The 19380-nt window shown below is 37.2% G+C and overlaps 3 protein-coding genes across 8 annotated transcripts; 2 read left to right on the top strand and 1 right to left on the bottom strand.

Annotated features, from left to right (window-relative positions):
• Positions 1–19: 19 nt before the first annotated feature.
• On the top strand, positions 20–7752 carry LOC131771136 (importin-9-like). Of its 2 annotated transcripts, none has more exons than XM_066161053.1 (8): positions 20–176; positions 1912–1973; positions 3484–3570; positions 4599–4670; positions 5075–5204; positions 5757–5845; positions 6708–6827; positions 7613–7752. In XM_066161053.1, the coding sequence occupies exons 1-8, from the start codon at positions 41–43 to the stop codon at positions 7712–7714; spliced, it is 798 nt and encodes a 265-aa protein (XP_066017150.1). In that variant the 5' UTR covers positions 20–40; the 3' UTR covers positions 7715–7752. The 2 variants fall into 2 exon arrangements, with proteins under 2 accessions (XP_066017150.1, XP_066017149.1); XM_066161052.1 differs by having other exon boundaries at positions 5757–5908.
• Positions 6822–14492, bottom strand: LOC131798310 (double C2-like domain-containing protein beta). Of its 5 annotated transcripts, none has more exons than XM_066161048.1 (5): positions 14167–14461; positions 13408–13628; positions 12899–13136; positions 10720–10896; positions 8417–8556 (listed from the first exon to the last, which is right to left on the bottom strand). In XM_066161048.1, the coding sequence occupies exons 1-5, from the start codon at positions 14371–14373 to the stop codon at positions 8518–8520; spliced, it is 882 nt and encodes a 293-aa protein (XP_066017145.1). In that variant the 5' UTR covers positions 14374–14461; the 3' UTR covers positions 8417–8517. The 5 variants fall into 5 exon arrangements, with proteins under 5 accessions (XP_066017147.1, XP_066017145.1, XP_066017146.1 ...); XM_066161049.1 differs by lacking the exon at positions 8417–8556 and adding an exon at positions 8894–9015; XM_066161047.1 differs by lacking the exon at positions 8417–8556 and adding an exon at positions 9119–9184.
• An 878-nt stretch (positions 14493–15370) lies between these two features.
• Positions 15371–19120, top strand: LOC131798312 (NACHT, LRR and PYD domains-containing protein 12-like). Its single transcript, XM_066161046.1, has one exon. The coding sequence runs from the start codon at positions 15419–15421 to the stop codon at positions 18554–18556; it is 3138 nt and encodes a 1045-aa protein (XP_066017143.1). The 5' UTR covers positions 15371–15418; the 3' UTR covers positions 18557–19120.
• Positions 19121–19380: the final 260 nt, after the last annotated feature.

Genomic DNA, 19380 nt, shown 5'->3' with positions numbered 1-19380 from the left:
ATCGCATGCGCAATTGTCTTCTTTAATCCGAATTTCCAAGATGGCTGCTGCAATGGACGACAGGAATCGATCATTAAAACAGGCCCTCATAGATAGCCTGACAGCCATCCTGTCGCCAGATCAACAATCTAGACAGATGGCTGAAGAACAGCTCAAGGTTCTCGAGGTCACGGAAGGTAGGATATGTGAGTTGCTTTAAATTCACCGGGAACGCAGTGCTCTCCTAAACATCAAAATGGGAAACGTGCTAGTAGATGTACATTTCACGGAATGCTCACTTGTGTGCTAAACGGATACTTTGAGCTCAGCTAGGTTAGTGATTGCCATTTAGAAGTAATAAGCTACGTATTCTGACCGTTCTTAGGCTCTCATGTGTATTTCTCTTCATGCAAATTAATGAAAAAACTTTCAAGAAAGCTGAAGTAAAAAACTTAAGTTTGCAAGCAAACTTTCTGAAATAAGCTCTGAATGGTTTCCCGAGCCACTCGGATTTTTTGCGTTTTACCAGCAAACCCTAAATAGATTGGTAATTTTGCTGTCAATTTCAAATTAACATATGCACAGTGTATTAGGACAGTAAGTGCATAAGTTTCTTATGTAGCAGTTATTGCATAGTATGCTTGATGTATGCAAATGCGTTGCGTTTTTCGTTCAATGAAAAAACTATTGAGTGGCTTGAAATGTTGTTCATTTTGTTCCATCTTCTATTAGTGGCACCATTGGGGGTCTGGTAGCTTCCTTTTCAGTGACTTTGGATTACTGTTTTCAATTGCTTTCTATAGTTGGGCAGAATCCTCAATATTTCAAGGCAAACCTCAAAAAGTATCCTTCTTTACTTTAATCCCACATGTGGTGCTTTTGATACTGCTGGTGCCAGCACTATGCATAATGCTTCTTACATCTTCTCCTAGTTAGTTCAGGTTTTAGAGCGCAAAACTGCTGTGTGGGAGGGCTAAGGTTTAAGCCCTGGAGGGGACCAATACTCAGGGTTTTAAAATAGCTGAGAACAATGTGTTGCCTTTGTTATGACATTTGCAAATGGTTAGATGTTGTAGTCTTCTTGCATTAGGATGATAAATTGTAGGCTCCTTCACCTGCATCTTCTTGGTACTGGTTAGCTGGTGATGTTAGAGAACCCTAGCATTTCTCACAAAGATGAAGGAACATAGCTCTGGGTGTTGTGATCTGGAAATGTTTCCAGAAACTCCAGGCACCTTCTAAACTTCCTTCAAAAAAATGTAAACTGCTCAATGTAGTTTGGCCAAAGTGGCAGGAAAAGTGTTGTAAGGTCTGTTAGAGAAAATTAACATGAGAATATACTCTATAAATTTACTATTATCATCCTATGAATTCATTGTAATCAATGCCCAGCACAGCAACAAGTTATTTGTGGCAAAAACTCAGATCTTTACATGAGGAGTTCTCACACTAATGGTTTAAGTTTAGAAACTTTTTCACCTTACTTGTGAAACATTTTCTCTTAAGAAAAACCTGGATTTATGTAACATCAAAGATTCATATAATGTTGTTGAAAAAAATCAGCCAAAATTTTGAGGCTTCAGTAATACCCCTAGTTTAGGGAAAAGTTCCTAATCTGGTGGTGAAATTTGGACTTCTTCATGATTAGTTAATCCTTCTGTTTTAGTTTTTATGACCAGATTCAACAGATCTACTGATATTGTAATGATCAACATTCCTGTGAAAACTGCCATATAATCTTTTCCTCTCCCCCTCCCATATCAGATGGTCTTCAATACCTCTCCTCACTGATCAAGAAATTGAAGTCTTGCTTATCTGTTCTCTGCATTACTTTACATGTGCAGCATCCTCACCCTTCTTACAACTCATCATTGTATGCCAGATGAGAGACACTTGCTAATCAAAGTTTTAACTTTACTTCATAATTTTCAGAATTTGGTGTCCATTTAGCAGAACTCACAGTTGACAGAGAGGGAGCCCTTGCTATCAGACAAGTCAGTGACAGCATTTTTCAAAATAATAAGTAATAGCAGATAGATTTTACAATTTAATTAAAGTATTTTGTGGGTTAATTACAGTTAAGTCAGCTTAAAAACCAGAAGGCTCATCTTGTAGATTTAATAGAGAACTCTTTTCACTCCCCACCTCTTGAGTAGGGAGAAATGCTCTATACTCTCATAAAGCAAACTACCATAAGCCAATCAGAATCCTTGGTAGTATGGTTGAAATAATCTGATTGGTTGAACAAGAAAGCTGTCAAAAATGTCAAACCATCAAAGTTCACAATCTGCCATAATTCACAAACTGAAATAGTTTGGCAGTTTGAATTTAACACTTTTGCGTAAAGATTTTTAGTCTCAATATGGATTCTGAAAGTGAAATGTTCTGTGAAATCTGGCCAAATTGTGGCTTATAAAACACAACAGTTTTTTCACATGACAATTAGACAACAAATTGCCAAAGGCCCATGTTTTATGAATGAACAACAACTAAATTCACAGGAAGATGAAGCTTGCCTGGGATGACAGCACCATAAAACTTGGCTGCTGTGACTGATGTGGCCATCCACTTAATACATTGAAAGGATATCTGACAAAGCTCTTGGTTGTTCACTCAAATGGTGGCCAAGGCTTGTTGAGGCTTGCCTCACTTTGATGACCGTAGATCATCGCAACAAGCTACTAGTTATGGACCATAGCGTGATGGTGGTCGCTCTGAGACTGCCATGGTTTGCATGAATTATAACAGTTATGCCAGTTTGGCTATATTTTTCATCATTCATGTTTTGTTCTGTTTTGTTTTTCAACATGAAACTTTATATATATTATGCAAGAGTTGGCTGTGTTTGATTCTTATACTGTAGGTATGCCTACAATCTAACTGAGCATGAATACCTTGAAAACTTGGGCTGTCAATTTTGTTTTCTCTTTGAGGAACTTTTCATCTCTGTTCACATCATTATAACCTCAATTACAGGGCTTGGCATGTTTACAAACCTTTGTTTGGTTGTACTTGTGCTACTTGGCAGCTCGCTTGTTGCGAACTTTCACTTTCAGTTAACGAAACAAAGCCAGTCTAAGAGAAAATTTCAGGAAATGGTTGGACATAGTAATAATTGGCAGAAGGTGTGACGGCTTTAGCTCAGCTCCATGCTTTGGACTCTGATAGAACATGCTCTGTCAACCAATGACAGCGTGCTTTATATCCAAACTACTTGGATTGTATGATTGCATTGAAAAGTTACATGTACATGTAAATGTCGCGTGTTTGAACAAAACTGATAACCTTGCCTGTCAGCTTGATTGGTTGGTCAGTTTTTTCTTGTAAGTTCACTAAAGGATGAATCTGCACCAATTTGATGTCATTACTATTTCTTTTAACTGTTTCCATCAAGCTTAAATGAATATTAAGTCTGATTGAAGAATAGTCTTTTGGTTATTTAGTGTAACATAGTAACATAGAGTAAAAAAATTGATATTTTCTTTAAACATAAATCATTTTCAGCTTGCCTCAGTCATTCTAAAGCAGTATGTTGAAGCCCACTGGAATAGCAGTGCTGAGAAATTTAGGCCTCCTGAGACTACAGATGCTGTAAGTACATTTTGAGTATACTTCAAGTCTTACAGTGGTAAATGTAAATCATCTTTGTGGAGTAATTTAATGAGTTTTTTTTCAATTTCCATATACAGATATAGCTATTTTCATTTTTTTAACCCTTTAAATTCTCTAAAGGGAGAAGTTTCTCCCATGAGATAGTTTCTTCTTGAAAATATCAATAAGGGCATTATAAGTTGACTTAATACCAAATTCTCAGCACTTATGTCATTTGAATTGTATGGCAGACAGTAAGGAAAATTATTATTAAGATCTTAATGGTGAAAAGGTTAAAGAGGGTAATGCATTGAAAAGGTTGATTCTTGGAGGGAGGGCTGGTGAAAGATTGGGTGTTTTAAAGTGATTTCTCAGAAATAAGTATTGTAGTGTTGCAGAATGGCGACAATGTTAATTACCATGAAAACTTGAGGTTTTAATAACCAAATTCCTTACTACACAACAAGTACAAATGAATAATTAATATAAACAAATAAACACAAAAGACACATAAAATCAAATTATGCAGATTCCAGCATAGAATGTGTGGCATATTACTTATAAAGTTCTCTGTAAAGAGTATCCAGTATTTTAAGTTATGGTATACAACAGGCAGTTCTATACTAAGGAATAGTATGATAGTCCTCTCCACATGTTCAGTGGAGAGAAGGCAACCATAAGGTGTGTCGCAGGGTAATTTAGTATCATCAGCAGAGTAAATTGGCCACTGTAAAGAGTTTAAAAGCTGATGTTTTAAGTGTTAGGCCTTTGTCAGGGTGATTTGGAAGGGCTAATGCTCAAAACATCAGCTTTTAAACTCTTAACTATGGCTAATTTAAGTTATCAACTTATTTGTTGTACTCTCCCACTGATGCAGCACCACAGTCTCTTTAGAAACTTACTCCCAATATTTATAAGTTGCACAGACATAGTCAATGGTCGTTTATTTTTGCGACATTATTACCATTCTCTCCTACATTGCTAATTATCAAAGGTTACTGATATCTTCTCTTTTTCTTGTGTTTTAGGCCAAGGAAGAGATTCGTCGTCTTTTAGCAGGAGGTCTACAGGAATCAATCAGTAAAGTCAGGTCAAGTGTGGTAAGTTGTTTTCATGTTCAGAGGGTAATCTATTGTGAGAGGTTATTCTTGGCATCTCTCATGATCAACTTAGCATGGAAGGTACATCCTCATGGCCTGGGGAAAACTCAAGTTCTAGAAGCACTTTCTTGTGTGTGACTGTTTTTACTGGATGACACCATGAGTTACCAGTTATGCTATTAGTTACACTGAGTGAGCAGGTTCAAGAGAGAAAATGACATTGAGGCTTACAAATGTAAATTTGCAAAGACCTAACTCTCAATGTACTTTTGAAAGTTTAAAAAATCTCTTACTCTATAAGAAAAAAGTGAGAGTAGATTCACAGTCTTCTAATTATATTTGTACATCTGTAAGTCTTCCTCAACACTTGTAGATTTATACATATTTCCACTATATATTTTCAGGCATATGCAATCTCAGCCATAGCATACTGGGATTGGCCAGAAGCTTGGCCGCATTTGTTTGGGAATCTGATGCAAGCATTGACAAGTGGGGATGGCCATTTGGTTCATGGAGCCATGAGAGTTTTAACAGGTATGAAAAACTGTACTTCACTAAAGCTTATTGGGGGTGAAGGAACAGCTACTGGAAAATGGAAGCTTTTGAAGTGGTGTCCTTCCAACTTGTTCAAACAATGGTTAACACTTTCACTCCAAGATTTTAATATCCGTTTTCCCGAATGTTTACCATACATTATTTTCTAATAACTTTAGTTAAAAAATTTGGCTTTTTGTCCCAACATTATTTTTTCACTTCTCATCACCTTTCTGCTGGATATTGTATGGATATTGTTAGGAGAAATTTGTCTTTGGTCACACCTGGGAGTGAAAAGGTTAGAAAAACCTAAGGTCAACTGCCACTTATTCTAAGGGAATGTGCATTGTGAAGTAGGAGACTGTAATATGAGAGTTAGGAAAGTTTAAATTGTAGAACTGATTTTGAAATAGAGAGAAATGCTTATTTGTAATGCACTTGCATAATTTTGGATGTCCATTGTAAGTATTGTTGTCTAGCCTGTTAAGGGTTTCTATTAAGTCTCGCTTATTTCTGAGTAGCAGTGTAAAGTGTTTGTGAATCTATCCTTAGAGTTCTGCTGTGAGGTGACAGACACACAGATGCCACATGTTGTGCCTGTGATCCTGCCTGAAATGGATAAGATATTTATTCATGCAGAGGTATGTTGGTGGAAATTGTGCACTATCTGTTCAAATCAAGAGGGGACGCAAGCGGCCTCAACTGTAAGTACTGTTTAGAAATGCTTGGATATTATCCTAGCATTCCTAACATTCCGAGCTGCGCGAGAGTGTCAAAATCCATGTGTATATCAAAAATGTCACTAGACCTAAAGTATGCCAGATGAGGGCGAATAAATATGAGAAGATAAATGAATTAATGCCTGATATCAAAATGTCATCAGCTAATGCTTTTGTTTCACATGCAATCAATAGTGCCTTTATTCCTTGGCCGGTTCCTTTGTGTTACATTGTAGATTATAAAGAGAAATATATCCACACGATTTATTCACCCTCATCTGGCATACTTTAGGTCTAGTGACATTTCTGTGACATACGCACGGATTTTGACACTCTTGCACAGCTCGGAATGTTAGGAATGCTAGGATTGTTTTTGTTTGTTTGTTTTTTTTTGGGGGGGGGGGGAATGGTGAACAGTGGCATTAGGGAATTTTGAGATCTTGGAATCATACAGGTTTTTCATAAACCTAGAGTTGTTGTGTGGGAATAGGGAGGGGGTTCTGGGGAAATCCTGTTAGGGTAGAGGGGGAGGTAGACAGGTAGTTTGTTTCTGTTGCTGTCAGAAGAGGTGGAATTTTCTTTTCAACTTAACATGAATTCTTATAGATTTACCAGAGTGTGCTGAGCATTAATTGTTCTTACCTCTGGTTATGCTTTGGTATTTATTGCGATATGGAAGCTGTCAGACTAAAAGTTTTGCATGCAAGCAGTAGTATTGCAATTTTGTTTGTTATTCATTTTTAATTAGAAATTGGACAATATTTTTAACAAATTCTCATTACAGGGTATTGCCAAGGATGTCCTCTTTCCTCTTCTTCCACAATTCACCCAAGCATTTGTTGAAGTTCTGGCAATGTCTGATAGGTCCACACTTGAATGTGGCCTGAAGATGGAAGTGCTAAAGGTTGGTTTTTGATTAGTCTGATTTTTTATAGCAAACCTTTTTCTGTGTTTATTGTATGGATTGCTTCCTTATTCCTTGTTTCATGGTATGCTGGCTTCCTTTTGTAATTACACAATCCACACTACCTTTGGCTGGGAATGAGAGCAAGAATGTAGGCCTGCAATGCATGTATGAATTGAAATTTATTCCTTATATCATATCATTATCTTATGCTATATATGCATACTTGGTACAATGGATAAACCTTCTCCTTACAAGCCAAGAAGTTAAAATGTTTTTTTTTCAAAATTTACATTCCTCATCAAAAGCATATGAATTTCTCATTCCATCCAGAAAGTCACTATTTTTTGTGCAATCATTGGCATTCAAGAAATCAATTATTGAAGCACGGCTTTTTTTATTTACTTTTCCTGCTCAGAAAATGACATGCTTCAATCCCAAAGATGAAAATTCCAGGAAGTGTATTAAAGATTCCAAATTCCCTTTTCCTTTCTTTTTGTAAATCACCAATAAACTCAACATATCAGCTCTGGTTCATTCATTGTACTTGTCATAATTGAGCACTCTTATTCAGTGTTAATCCAAGCTACTGTCCATCTTGTATTCATTAAAAAACAAAATGTCATTCACTTTATCCCCATTAAGGCATTAATGACATTGGTTAAGAACTACATGAAGCAAATGGCACCACATTCATTGAACAACAAAAATTGTGCTGAAAAAAATCAGTTTGTGCAACATTACCTCTTCTTACCATCACTACTTTTTCTTTTCTTGTGTCTTAGGAGAAGTGTTGGGATTTGAGAATCTTGTTTTCAGTGTTTTTGAGTTTATCTGTGGACTTACGGAAACACCAAAATGCAAGAAAACTGTCAAGAAGTTTTTAGATGAACTTGTTCATTTCTTAGTGTTGTACATGCAAATCACAGAAGAGCAGGTGGGTTTTGCTTTTCATTTTTATTTCCAGCCTATTATCTCTAGTCTATTTTGCACTCACATAATCAACAACAGGTGGCTTCTAGATACTTGTCACATTGATCAAACGATAACCTCTTTTGTTGTTATTTGCCTCCTTCAAGGCAAGTGTGGACATCCAATCCAAATCAATTTGCTGAAGATGAGGATGATGACACCTTTTCGTTTTCTGTTTGCATTGCAGCTCAAGATGTTCTCTTGGTAAGTGAATGGAACAGCTTCAACATTCAATTCACACCTTCAGTCTTAGTGCGCACACTGTTTTCTTATGGGGCTCACTTATTATGTTACAATTGGCTGATGGTGCATAATTTACCAGTGCATTACACAAGATTGCGTTTGATTTCAATACACCCATTGGTGTGTTTCAAGCATGTAAATTGGATGTGAAACACACACACGAGATGTGCTTGTAATAATTTTATAAACGTGTCCAGGTAATTATATCTTGAAGTGGTTTCAAGGAATTGTAACAAACTTTTGCATAGTCTTCAACTGATATTTTGTAGGTGTTGCTGCTGACTTTGTAAAATGAAAGTGCAGTCACATTGACAAAAGCACTCAACAAACATTTACAGGAATCAAATGAAAGAAAAAGCCAAGGAGATGTTAATTGGTAAGTGTGATGAAGTCAAACTGAGTCGTGTGTGGTCTTCTTGCCTCAAATGATGGTTGTGGCTGAAAGACAGTGTTGGCCTATTATAATGCCCAAGTTTTAGTGTGGCTTGAGTGCACACAGGCAGAGGCTCCATACCTAAGAAAACATGGTAACCATAAGGCTGGAGAATATGACTGTTGTTATGCAATGTGTCTGATCATCCTTACTGATTTCCAATTGACTGACTTGCTAAAAGACAGTCATTACTTAATATAAATGCCTTAGTCTGCATAGCTTGAGAGCGTACAAGCAGAGGCTCTTCACCTAAGAGAATATGATTACAAAAAATATGCTGGAGAATTTGTTGTCATGAGATGCATCTGACCATTCTAAGGAACTGACTTACAATTAACTGACTAGCTAAAGAACAGTTATGGCATACTAGAATGCCCTAGTCTTAAGTGTAGCTTGAGTGGTTCTTTTTTTTTTTTTTTTTTTAATTCTTGAAATTCTCCAGTCTTTCACGAGTTTATCTTTGAGCTCTTAGCTTGTAAACATTTCTCATGTTCAGCTTCATCAAAGCATCTGTCACAAGTCTTCAGTCAGCACAGTTGCCTGCAGTTAGAATATTAGCTGTAAGAGCTATTGAGGAGTAGGTGAACCAATTTTTTTTCTTTTTTACTTATTATTCTTTTATTGAAGTCAAGAAATTGTTGGCTAATGTTGACAAACACTACTTCAGGGAAAAAAAGATACCAGCCATATCCCCCTGAAAACCTGGATTCTGAAAGGCATAAACCAAGATGCAAAATTCTTAACTGGGATTAACTTTTGTCACACTTAAGGGCCAAAATGCAAGTAAGTTTTTTGAACTTTGCACCAACTTAGTTTTTAAAAGAAGAGCCAATAAGATACTAACCACTGAGATGTTTCTTTTAACCCTTAATTCTCAAGATCTGATAGTTAATTCTCCCCTCTGGCTGCTACAGATTTCCTTGTAAATTAGTTATGAGAACTTGGTGTCAGATCAAGATAACTACTTCTACCTGATAAATTTGAGTATTCTCATTACCTATTTGCTGGATATGATATTATAGGGAGAACTCAGATGTTTATCACCTCCAAAGGGTTAAGCTTTGACATCATGTGTCGCTAATTAGTCTTGTAGTCCTGAATTTTAGTGAATTTTTGCAGATTCTGTGCCCACCTTAAGATGTCAAATAATACACAGATCCTAACACCTTACCTTGTCAAGATCATGGAAGTGTTACTGACCTTGGCGACTCAAACAACAGATGATGGGCTAGCTCTCATTCTTGAGTCTCTTAGAATAGTCATGTTGATGAGATGATGGCTAAGGATTGTTTTGTTGGAGCAATTTTCAGTTGAGTTTTGAAAGTAATTGGGAATCGCATTGTCCATGCTTCACTGCCATTTGTGATTGGTCTCTAAAATTTGTGGCACCCTCTCAATCAGTCAGATGTTAATCTAATATAAGACACGACCTAGTCAATTGCCTTTTTGCAGCCTATGTTTTGCCATATTCCCACCCCCCTCCCCCCACCCAGGAGTTTTTCAGCTAAAAGTAGGGTAGCGTTTTGGAATCCTTATTAATGGCTCCTTTTGCTTTCTCGTTCTATTTTGATAGGCTGGTAATAATTGTCAATGCTAAGCACCTGTCACTAGTAATGAATGAGTAGTTGATTTGTATTAATAAATACCTTTAGAGAGTTATCTGACAATAGTTACTCTGTTGTATGTGAATTTTTACCTCTGCAGATCACATAAAAATATTATTTAAAAATGTTGAGTGAATTAATTGAATAAGTATGACATTGAAACAGATCAAAGCCTAGAAATCTTTTCAGAGAAGGAGTAGTGCCCATTGGAGAAGGAAGCTTGAAGAAGAGGAGGCTCAGGAGCATGTTCAAAAGTTTATACAGTATAACAAATTAAACATATCAATTTGACCCTTTAACTCTCAGAAGTGATTAACATGCAAATTCTCTCTATAATATCCGTACATTGTCCAGCAAACAGGTAATGAGAGTACTCAAACTTATCAGGTTAAAGTTATTATTCCAATCTAATGCCAAATTCTCATTACTAATTTACAAGGAAATGTGTAGTAGCTACCTGTAGAGGGGAGAATCAACGGTCAGATCTTGGGAGTTAAAGGGTTAAACAATTTAGTGACTCAGTTCTAACTGAGGACACTGTAAACAGAGAGTTGAGGAGTAGATACAACACAAATCATTAAAAAAAATTCCCAATAGGTGGGACATTATCTAGTTAGCTTTTTGAAGATCATACACACACCTTGGTTTCATATTGAAAACTAGTTCCAGAAATTGCACATTTGACAAAGGCATCAGATGTGTTCCTCAGCGTGTTTCCAGCCTTGATGTTGAATGCTTTGTGGATGGTTACTATCAGAGTTTCAGGTTCTTCATATTCAAGACTGATTTTTAATTCTCCTTTGATGCTGAAATCAGTTTGCAAATAAAGGTTGATGAAAATGAGCCTATAAACCTAATCATAAAAATTACAATTCCTTGATTGTGATTGCTTTCAAAAACTCCTTTTATCCGCTAATTCACTTGCCAAGTTGTTTTTGGATAGCTTGTTATTGGACAGCTCAATAAGCCGATCACATTCATAGTGTAGTTTAAATCAAAATTTTCCTTTCTTTCTTAACTTGGCTATTCGTCTTTTCTCAGAAATTGTAAGTAATTTTTTATGATTAACAGGTAATAAGGCTTCACGTTGTCCACTTAGGTCTGTAACTTCACTCTCCACTCAGTCCTATTACCATTGCTTATTCTGTTATCATCATTTTTTTGTTTCATCAACAAGTGTATTCTAAATATAGACCTTAAGATTCAAAAATGAGATATCCTCAAAGTCTTAAACTTTCCAACCACAAAACAGTGGGTAAGCACAAATCTCTCTTATTTTCAAATTAGTGGGAAAAGTACAATGACCCTTGACATTATCCCTTGGGGTGAGTTTTTGCAAAAATGGTGCTGTAGCCTAACAAGATACCAACAAGTCAGCAGTCTCATAGTTTTACAGCAGAGAAAGAGTTTGATTGTATCTGATGGCAAAAGCTCTGCAAAGTAAGTTGCTCAAAATGTGCACAATAGAGCTTCATTAGGGATATATTCCATTTGTATTTAACATAAAACTTGCATTCAAATCTAGTGCTTGTAGCCAAACTGGTCCTAGAATTTAAAAATCTCTAATAAAACTTCAGTGCTTACATGTATATTGTTGCATTATCAAGATGCTAGGGAAATTAGGGTTATGGAAAAGACTGGGTTGAATTGGATGTCAACACTAAGAGAGATCCTCCAGAAAAATACAACTTACATGCACAAACAAACTTGAAAATGCATGTGGAAGTATTTTATCCACTTTAAAATAACACATAGAGAAAATTCCCCCAAACCTGTTTTCAATCCCTAGTTTTCCAACAATGGATAGAAAACTTTTTGCAAAATAGTGGTCTTTCTTTTCCTTGACCAAGAAACTTGGGTGAGGTTTAGAAACAGTTCATATTGATTTCCTTCTTTCAACAAATGGATCAATTGCTTTCCCTTTAAAAGGGTTAATAATAAGTTAAACCCCAATCCTCCTTACAGTAATTTGTCACATTTCCCAGGCAGTTTATTTCACTGGTAGATGTTCATAATCTTGGGCTGGGATGTTCAAAACTGGGTTAAGACTAAACTCAGGGTTAGTGTGAAATCTGCTTTAAGATATGAAAGCTTTGAAGTAAAATTCAGTATAATTTTTTTTGTCTACAAGTTGCTGATTGCATGCTCTAAAGAGAATAGAGAAGGTTAAATGAAAGAGGCTTTTGAACTGAGGAATCAAGAAATCTGTGTTGAAATTTAACCCTAGGTTAGCACTTATAGGCCTAGTCTTCCCCAAGAACACGACACCATTAATTCTACCAGAAAGGGCTAAAACCCAGACTTCTCTGTGCAATACAGAGCACAAACCACAGGGCCACTAAGTTTCTCATGTTTCTCTACAAGGTCAAGACACATCAAGTTCATATTCAATCATTCAAAATTTCTGACATTAGATGCACATATCAAGCAATTATTGCATGGGGTTGAGCATGATACCAATGGTAAGGTCTGTGTTATCTGCCTTGGCCTCTGGCTTCAGCAGATAACACAGACCTGAGGCTTGATAATTCATTATATCATGCCCAAACTGACTTCAATAATTGTTTTATTATTCTTTTTTTACACAATTTGCAAAATAACACACTTGTCTCTGATTTTGCAAAAGTTTGAGAACACTTCACCTATTAGGGGGCTTGGAAACTAAGCAGACTTTAAACTCAACATGATATCCCAATATCTGCTGCAGATATTGGGTTATGATGTTAACTTCACATGCTATAATTGTATATTGACAGTATGCTCTTGCCCAATCAGAGTTTTAATTGTAAGTCTTATTTATAATAAAAGTAATAACATACCGCAAGTTGAAGCATAAACCAATTGGTATGTGTTCCAGTGTTAAGACTGATTGCAGATAAGTCCACTACACCTTCACCATTGAAGTCATCTTCACCAAAAAAATCATGGTCCCAAACAGCCACTCTTAGCTTTGTGTCTGCTATGCGTGAATGATCCAATTGGAATGAAAATATTTCATTGAACACAGGGTTGAGTGTCTTGGATTTGTATCCAGTCTTTTTCTGTCCTTCCCCATTTCTTATAAAAAAATTATGCAGAAGATATTAGACCGAGGTATGACAGTCATGCAAATAAAAGTAGAAATAGCTACATGTGTATCTATTCTGAATTTTGAATAAATTTGTTTGATGAGTGTGTAACTTCTAGTGTGTATGAGAACTCTGTAAATTTTGATGAGGGTGTAAGACCAGGCCTTTTTGACATGATGCAAAAATGAAAAGAAAGTACTGTATTTATCATCTGTAGACTACATCACTTGCCAAATATTGTAACAAAATAACAGACTTACACATCCGGGACAAGATCTAACACAGCATATGGGTCTGATTTTCCATTCAGATCTCTAGGAACGAGGTCTCTAGCTCGAATGACTTTAACCAGTAAAAGCTGTTGTTTGTGATTGTACTTGAGAGAGAGTTGTATATCTCCTTTGATATCTCCTGTATCAGGTTGTGTCACAGTTGGGTCCATGCGCTTGTAGAGTTCTTTGATAATATCTGTTCCATCAAGCTTAACAAAGAGTACTTAATAAGCAAGTTTATTTACAATACATTTTCAAAACAACAGTTCAGAAATTTTAGGCCTGTTTCAAGAGTTTTACTTTTAATGCATCCATATCATTTTATTCTCTCTCTGAGAAGAAAAAAGCGAAACAGCATCCTTTTGATGAAGATGAGACAGCATGTGAAAGTATGATTACAACTGAGTGGTGTTGACCTTACATAAGGGAAAGTTTTGTAAAATTTTGTTGAGGCGAAGGGATAGAGTAGAAACGGCATATTAGTGTTGCCCCAGTGTAAAAGCCCCTCCCTTCCCCCCCCCCTCCCCCCCTGTGAAAAAGATAATAGAGAACTTCACAGGCGAATCAAAGTTATCAGTTATCTAATAATCATTCCGTAAGGAGTAAATCTTAGAAAATTTTGCTCAAAAGTAAAGCTCTGCTGTTTATAAGTCGTACCTTGGAAATTTTTTTGTTATTCATACATATATCAAGTAGCCAGGGACATCATGAAGGGATTTTACACTGCAAGTTGTAAACTTCAGATACCTGTTTTTGGAAACACGCCGTGTTCTTCTCTTTACTTTTGATCTTCAAAAACTTGTTTTTAGCTTCCACTAGTTTCGTCATTCCAGTCATGTCGTTTGTAGGAAGGTTCGCATTTGCGGCCGTACGCGGTCTTACATCTTCAACAGCCGTATTATCTTCATCAGCTGCGGTCCACTGCTGCCTTGATGCACTAGCTCCCGTCCCCATTACTGATCACCGATCCTGTTTACTTCTTGTACACGATTTTAGGTCATTTTCCTTTAGCCATACATTGTATACTTCACTACGGTGGAAGCCATATTTCAACAGTATGTCGATTTTATGACGTACGTCGTGACGTCATTCCCATAATTTGTTCTAGGGCTAGGCCTGGGTAAAACGGGGCCGGTGGTCAATTTTCTGACATTTTTCGAGTAGGATTTTTATCATCCGTCCTCTGTAATCAAAGGAATTTTGGTTAAGAGGCCTAATTTATAGGAGTGTCTTGACTTTTTTTGGTTTAACGCAAACGGAGACTGAGCCTCCGTTAGGTGCCTAGCCCAACAACGCCCCATGGCGTGCCCCAAGTATACAACGGAGTTTTTTTTACTAAATTAATCAGCAGGAAATTTTTTTTCTTTTCCCAAATCAGTTAGCATTCTGGCCGTGGCATTTATGACACCAGCGTTTTAAGAAGGGTCTGGTGTTTAATTTAGACATCATGGTATGTTCAAAAAAGATGGTGTATGTTTACTTTTAAGTTCGCCTTTCTCTTTTTTCCATTCTCGATTAGATTAAAGAAATACATTGTATCTCGAATTGTATCCATACATTAGTCAGCCTCCCCCTTTCCCGGACCTGAGCAGATAAGGGAAATAACGAATCAAAGAATCTTGTTTACATTAAAACTGTTCTGTCGCTTCCTGTGACTCCTCATAAAATCTTTTCAAAGCTCTGCCTTAGCCTTGTACCCAATCATTGAGCCTGTGACACTCCCATGTTTTTTTTTTAAAAGGCTCATCCCTTACAGGTCCGGTTTCAAATACCACAACAGAATTTAAATATACATATTTAACTGCAACCGTAACGTAAACTCTAATGTTTATAATATTCCCCCAAAAGAAAAAGAAGCCCCTCCGATCGAGCTCTTTCCGATAATTCCGAGGGAGTCTGAGATGAGCGCACCTTAGACACTCCTGGTCACGTGAATTCTTTAGAGTAAAATTCCAAAAGAACTTCCGTAGTTGAGTTGAAGGAGTGATGTACGCTTTCAATGGAGACTGTCAAGGAGTATTTTCTGGTAAAATACTTCAGCTGCGTCGGGTACTTTGGTGCAGTTTTTCACCTTTTAGCTTTGTTCTCACTCTTAGCAGCCACTGCAGCCTTGAGAATCAACGAACGACTTAGATTTAGCTGCCAGTCTGCTACCCACCTTCGTGATTACTGTTTGGTGAGATATGACAAACATTACACTCCTCTTCCACTCTATGGATTTGTCTTACTTTGCTTCGTTCCCTTGGTGCTAATGTGTATCACTTACTCCTGGTGCTTTGTGAAATCCCGTGTCGATGAGCTTGAAACCGCCTTGAAAGCAGATCCGGAAAACCCTCGCCGCCGGCCAAGGGTGGCATCTCGCCGAGTGTTTCGTTGTTACTTCATACATCTCCTTTTACGATGTTTATGGGGAATTTTATGTGCTGCTTTACAAAAGTGTGTGTTTTATCTCGCTGGATTTCCAGCAGAATTCGCTTGTGTTTCCCCGACCGTAAAGCCAACTGTAAATTCGACGAATTCAAATGCAACCAAAGATTATTCCTCGGTCATGATCAACTGTGACAATTCCGTCGCATCAGACAAGAACTGGAATGCCACATTAATTTTGGTGGTAAATGTTGTGCTGGCGCTGCTGGTTTTTGGAGAGATGTTGTATCTTTTGGTACAAAAGTCACGCAGTAAAGAGTTCACCTTGGACTCTGAATTCTGTCAAAAACACTTTTGGAACAAGAAAACCCTTTCAGTCACTCTGCGTCACGCGATTGCCCACATGAGGGAGAAAATTCTGAGGGAAACGGAAACTATAGAACCTTTGATTGCTGAGTCCGATGGAAATCTTAAGTTGGACGACAATTTTGTCAACCTTGTTATTTACACGGGAAGGGCAGAACACGAATTTACTAACTTGTCTGTCAGACACGAAATATTCGATGTCTATTTGAAGCCAAAACATGGATTAGTGGCTATCAACTCAATTAAAGAGTTATTTCTCCAAAACAAAGATACTCAAAATCCATTTAAAATTCTTGTGATTGGTCGCCCAGGGATTGGAAAGTCCCTGCTGTGTACGAAAATATCGCGTGACTGGGGCAAGGATGAATTGTTGCCTTACTTTCACCTATTTTATTTGATCCGATTTAGATGGTTCAACGATGAGACATTACAGAAGATATCTCTCAAAGAATTGTTATGTCGTTTACACCCAGAAGGCAGCAATGATGATGAGCTATTCCAGTACGTTTTAGACAACCCTGAAAAAGTAATCATTGTGTTTGATGGCCTAGATGAATTTAATAACCATTTACACTGTCTGAAAGATGATGAAGCATATGGTGGGAATAATGCAAAGGAACAAATGCCTCTGTCTGCTCTTTATGTTAAGCTATTGAAAGAAAAGCTGCTTCCAGGAGCCACAATTTTAACAACCAGTAGACCTGATGCAGTACAGAGCATTGCACACCTCACTGCATTGCACATTAACAGGAAGGTGGAGATAATGGGTTTTACATCCGAGAAGATCAAGGAGTATGTGGAGAAACATTTTGATGAAGGGAAAGTAGATAGAATATGGAGTCATCTGAGTAGCAATTTGGAGTTGCTGTCACTATGCTACATTCCAGTAAACGCACGCATCATTTGCTCTCTGTTGGAGACACGCCTCAAACTCCAAGAAGACGATCCAATTCCCAAGCCTTTGCCATCAACTTCAACAGAAGTGTACAAAGAAGCTGTGAGATTGTTTATCTTCAAGCATCATCCAGAATTTCAAGGTAAAACATTAACACAGGACTTTCTTGTGGGAAATGATGACTTCCCAGATACTGTGAATAGGGCAGGAGCATTGGCAAAAAAAGGAATAGAAGATGGACAACTGGTGTTTGATTCACATGAAGTGCAGGGAATGGAGAATTGTGGTTTGTTTAACCGCATGCCAAACAGAAAAGTTTCAAGCTCCAAATTTGAGTCACAATACTGCTTTCTTCACTTGATATTTCAAGAATTTCTGGCTGCATGGGAAATTGCTAAAATGAAACCTGATGAGCTCACGAGTTTTGTCAGAACAAATGCCTTAGACCCAAAATGGCATCTGGTGCTTCAGTTTGTAGCGGGTCTACTTGGTGATGTAAAAAATGAAGCAGTTAGGGTTTTTGTACACATGCTTTGTGAGTTCATAAACAAATCTGGATATGAAGAACAGTCAAGGCAGATGGCTCTCCTCATGATGAAATGCTTGCATGAGTACAATGATGAAGACACAGTAAAGCAGGCTGCTTCTGAAATACAGAGTAGTACCACATTTTACGGCAGAATTAGTATTAAGCTGTGTTTTCTTCAGTTCAATGATCTTGACTGTGCAGCAATTGTTTACTTGATAAAGCATCTCCATGGAAACATTATGTTGAACCTTTGTTCTAATCTAATAACTGACGAAGGTGTACCATACTTGTGTACTGCACTAAAAGATGAACATTGTAACCTCGCAGAGTTGGACCTTTCAGACAACAAGATATCAGAGCAAGGTGTATCACACCTGTGTGCTGCACTAAAAGATGAACATTGTAAACTCACAACGTTAAACATTTCATACAACAAGATATCAGAGCAAGGTGTATCACACCTGTGTGCTGCACTAAAAGATGAACATTGTAAACTCACAATGTTGGACCTTTGTTCCAACAACACATCAGACAAAGGTGCATCACACCTGTGTGCTGCACTAAAAGATGAACATTGTAAACTCACAATGTTGGACCTTCGTTCCAACAACATATCAGACAAAGGTACATCAGACCTGTGTGCTGCACTAAAAGATGAACATTGTAAACTCACAAAGTTGGGCCTTAGTTCCAACAACATATCAGACAAAGGTGCATCAGACCTGTGTGCTGCACTAAAAGATGAACATTGTAAACTCGCAAAGTTGGACCTTAGTTCCAACAACATATCAGACAAAGGTGCATCAGACCTGTGTGCTGCACTAAAAGATGAACATTGTAAACTCACAATGTTGGACCTTCGTTCCAACAACATATTAGACAAAGGTGCATCAGACCTGTGTGCTGCACTAAAAGATGGACATTGTAAACTCACATACTTGAGCCTTCCTTTTCATGAGATATCAGACAAAGGTGTATGAGACCTGTGTGCTACACTAAAAGATGAACATTGTAAACACACACAGTTGTACATTATGGGGAACAATGCATCATACAGATGTGTACCAGACCTGTGTGCTGCACTAAAAGATGGACCGTGTCTACAAGTAAATTTGGACGGTTGGAATAAAAATACATATGAAAGTCTTTAACCCCACTGTCAACAATAAATCAAAACTAGGTGTATCACTTATGTAATTCACTGAAAGATGAACATAATAATCTAAATGATTTAAAGCATGCTCTCAAGACAATATGATACTAAGGTGTTTCATAGCACTGTGGTGCAATTGAAGTTGAACTTAGTCATTGTCATTCATGAAAACTATGAAATTGAACACAGCTAGTTTCAAGAATTATTCATCTTTAAATGCAAGTTTAAAACTGAATTATGGATGTTTCAAAAGGGAAGGGAAAAATATGAACTCCACAGCTCGTAGAGACATGTATGATGTCAAAGAGAGTGACCTGTGTTTTCTCTGATGATGTAAAAATTTCCCTCTGAACAGAGGCCTTTAAATAAATTGATTCTTTCATAAAATAATTGATAGCCTATGTGCACCATAATTTGTTTATAGGTTTTTTTTTTTGACAAGAGTATGTAAACATGATTTTGATGTTTTAGATTTGTTGCAGCATATCAGCTCCTTGTTTGATAAGGTCAAAAGTATTTAATTGCAAAAGAAGACAGAGAGAAGAAAATAATTTAGCATCATCATTACTACCAACCAGAAAGGCAAGAGTAAATGTTCAGTTGCAATTGAAAACCTAGTCTTTTGTTGATCCTTTTGGAGTAGAACTGAGA

Source organism: Pocillopora verrucosa, chromosome 14 (assembly GCF_036669915.1).
Source record: "Pocillopora verrucosa isolate sample1 chromosome 14, ASM3666991v2, whole genome shotgun sequence".
Taxonomy (NCBI): Eukaryota; Metazoa; Cnidaria; class Anthozoa; order Scleractinia; family Pocilloporidae; genus Pocillopora; species Pocillopora verrucosa.
The sequence above is the reverse complement of the archived record's forward strand: the minus strand, read 5'-3'. Positions and strand labels throughout refer to the sequence as shown.

Bases quoted from the DNA above. Each gene is read 5' to 3' on its own strand.
- LOC131771136 (XM_066161052.1), top strand. From the start codon at position 41: ATGGCTGCTGCAATGGACGACAGGAATCGATCATTAAAACAGGCCCTC. The intron at 177-1,911 runs GTAGGATATGTG...CATAATTTTCAG, and splicing joins GGTTCTCGAGGTCACGGAAG to AATTTGGTGTCCATTTAGCA. The intron at 6,828-7,612 runs GTTGGTTTTTGA...CTTGTGTCTTAG, and splicing joins TGAAGATGGAAGTGCTAAAG to GAGAAGTGTTGGGATTTGAG.
- LOC131798312 (XM_066161046.1), top strand. From the start codon at position 15,419: ATGGAGACTGTCAAGGAGTATTTTCTGGTAAAATACTTCAGCTGCGTC.
- LOC131798310 (XM_066161047.1), bottom strand. From the start codon at position 14,373: ATGGGGACGGGAGCTAGTGCATCAAGGCAGCAGTGGACCGCAGCTGAT. The intron at 13,629-14,166 runs GTATCTGAAGTT...CTCTTTGTTAAG, and splicing joins CGGCGTGTTTCCAAAAACAG to CTTGATGGAACAGATATTAT. The intron at 13,137-13,407 runs GTAAGTCTGTTA...TTTTTTTATAAG, and splicing joins TTAGATCTTGTCCCGGATGT to AAATGGGGAAGGACAGAAAA.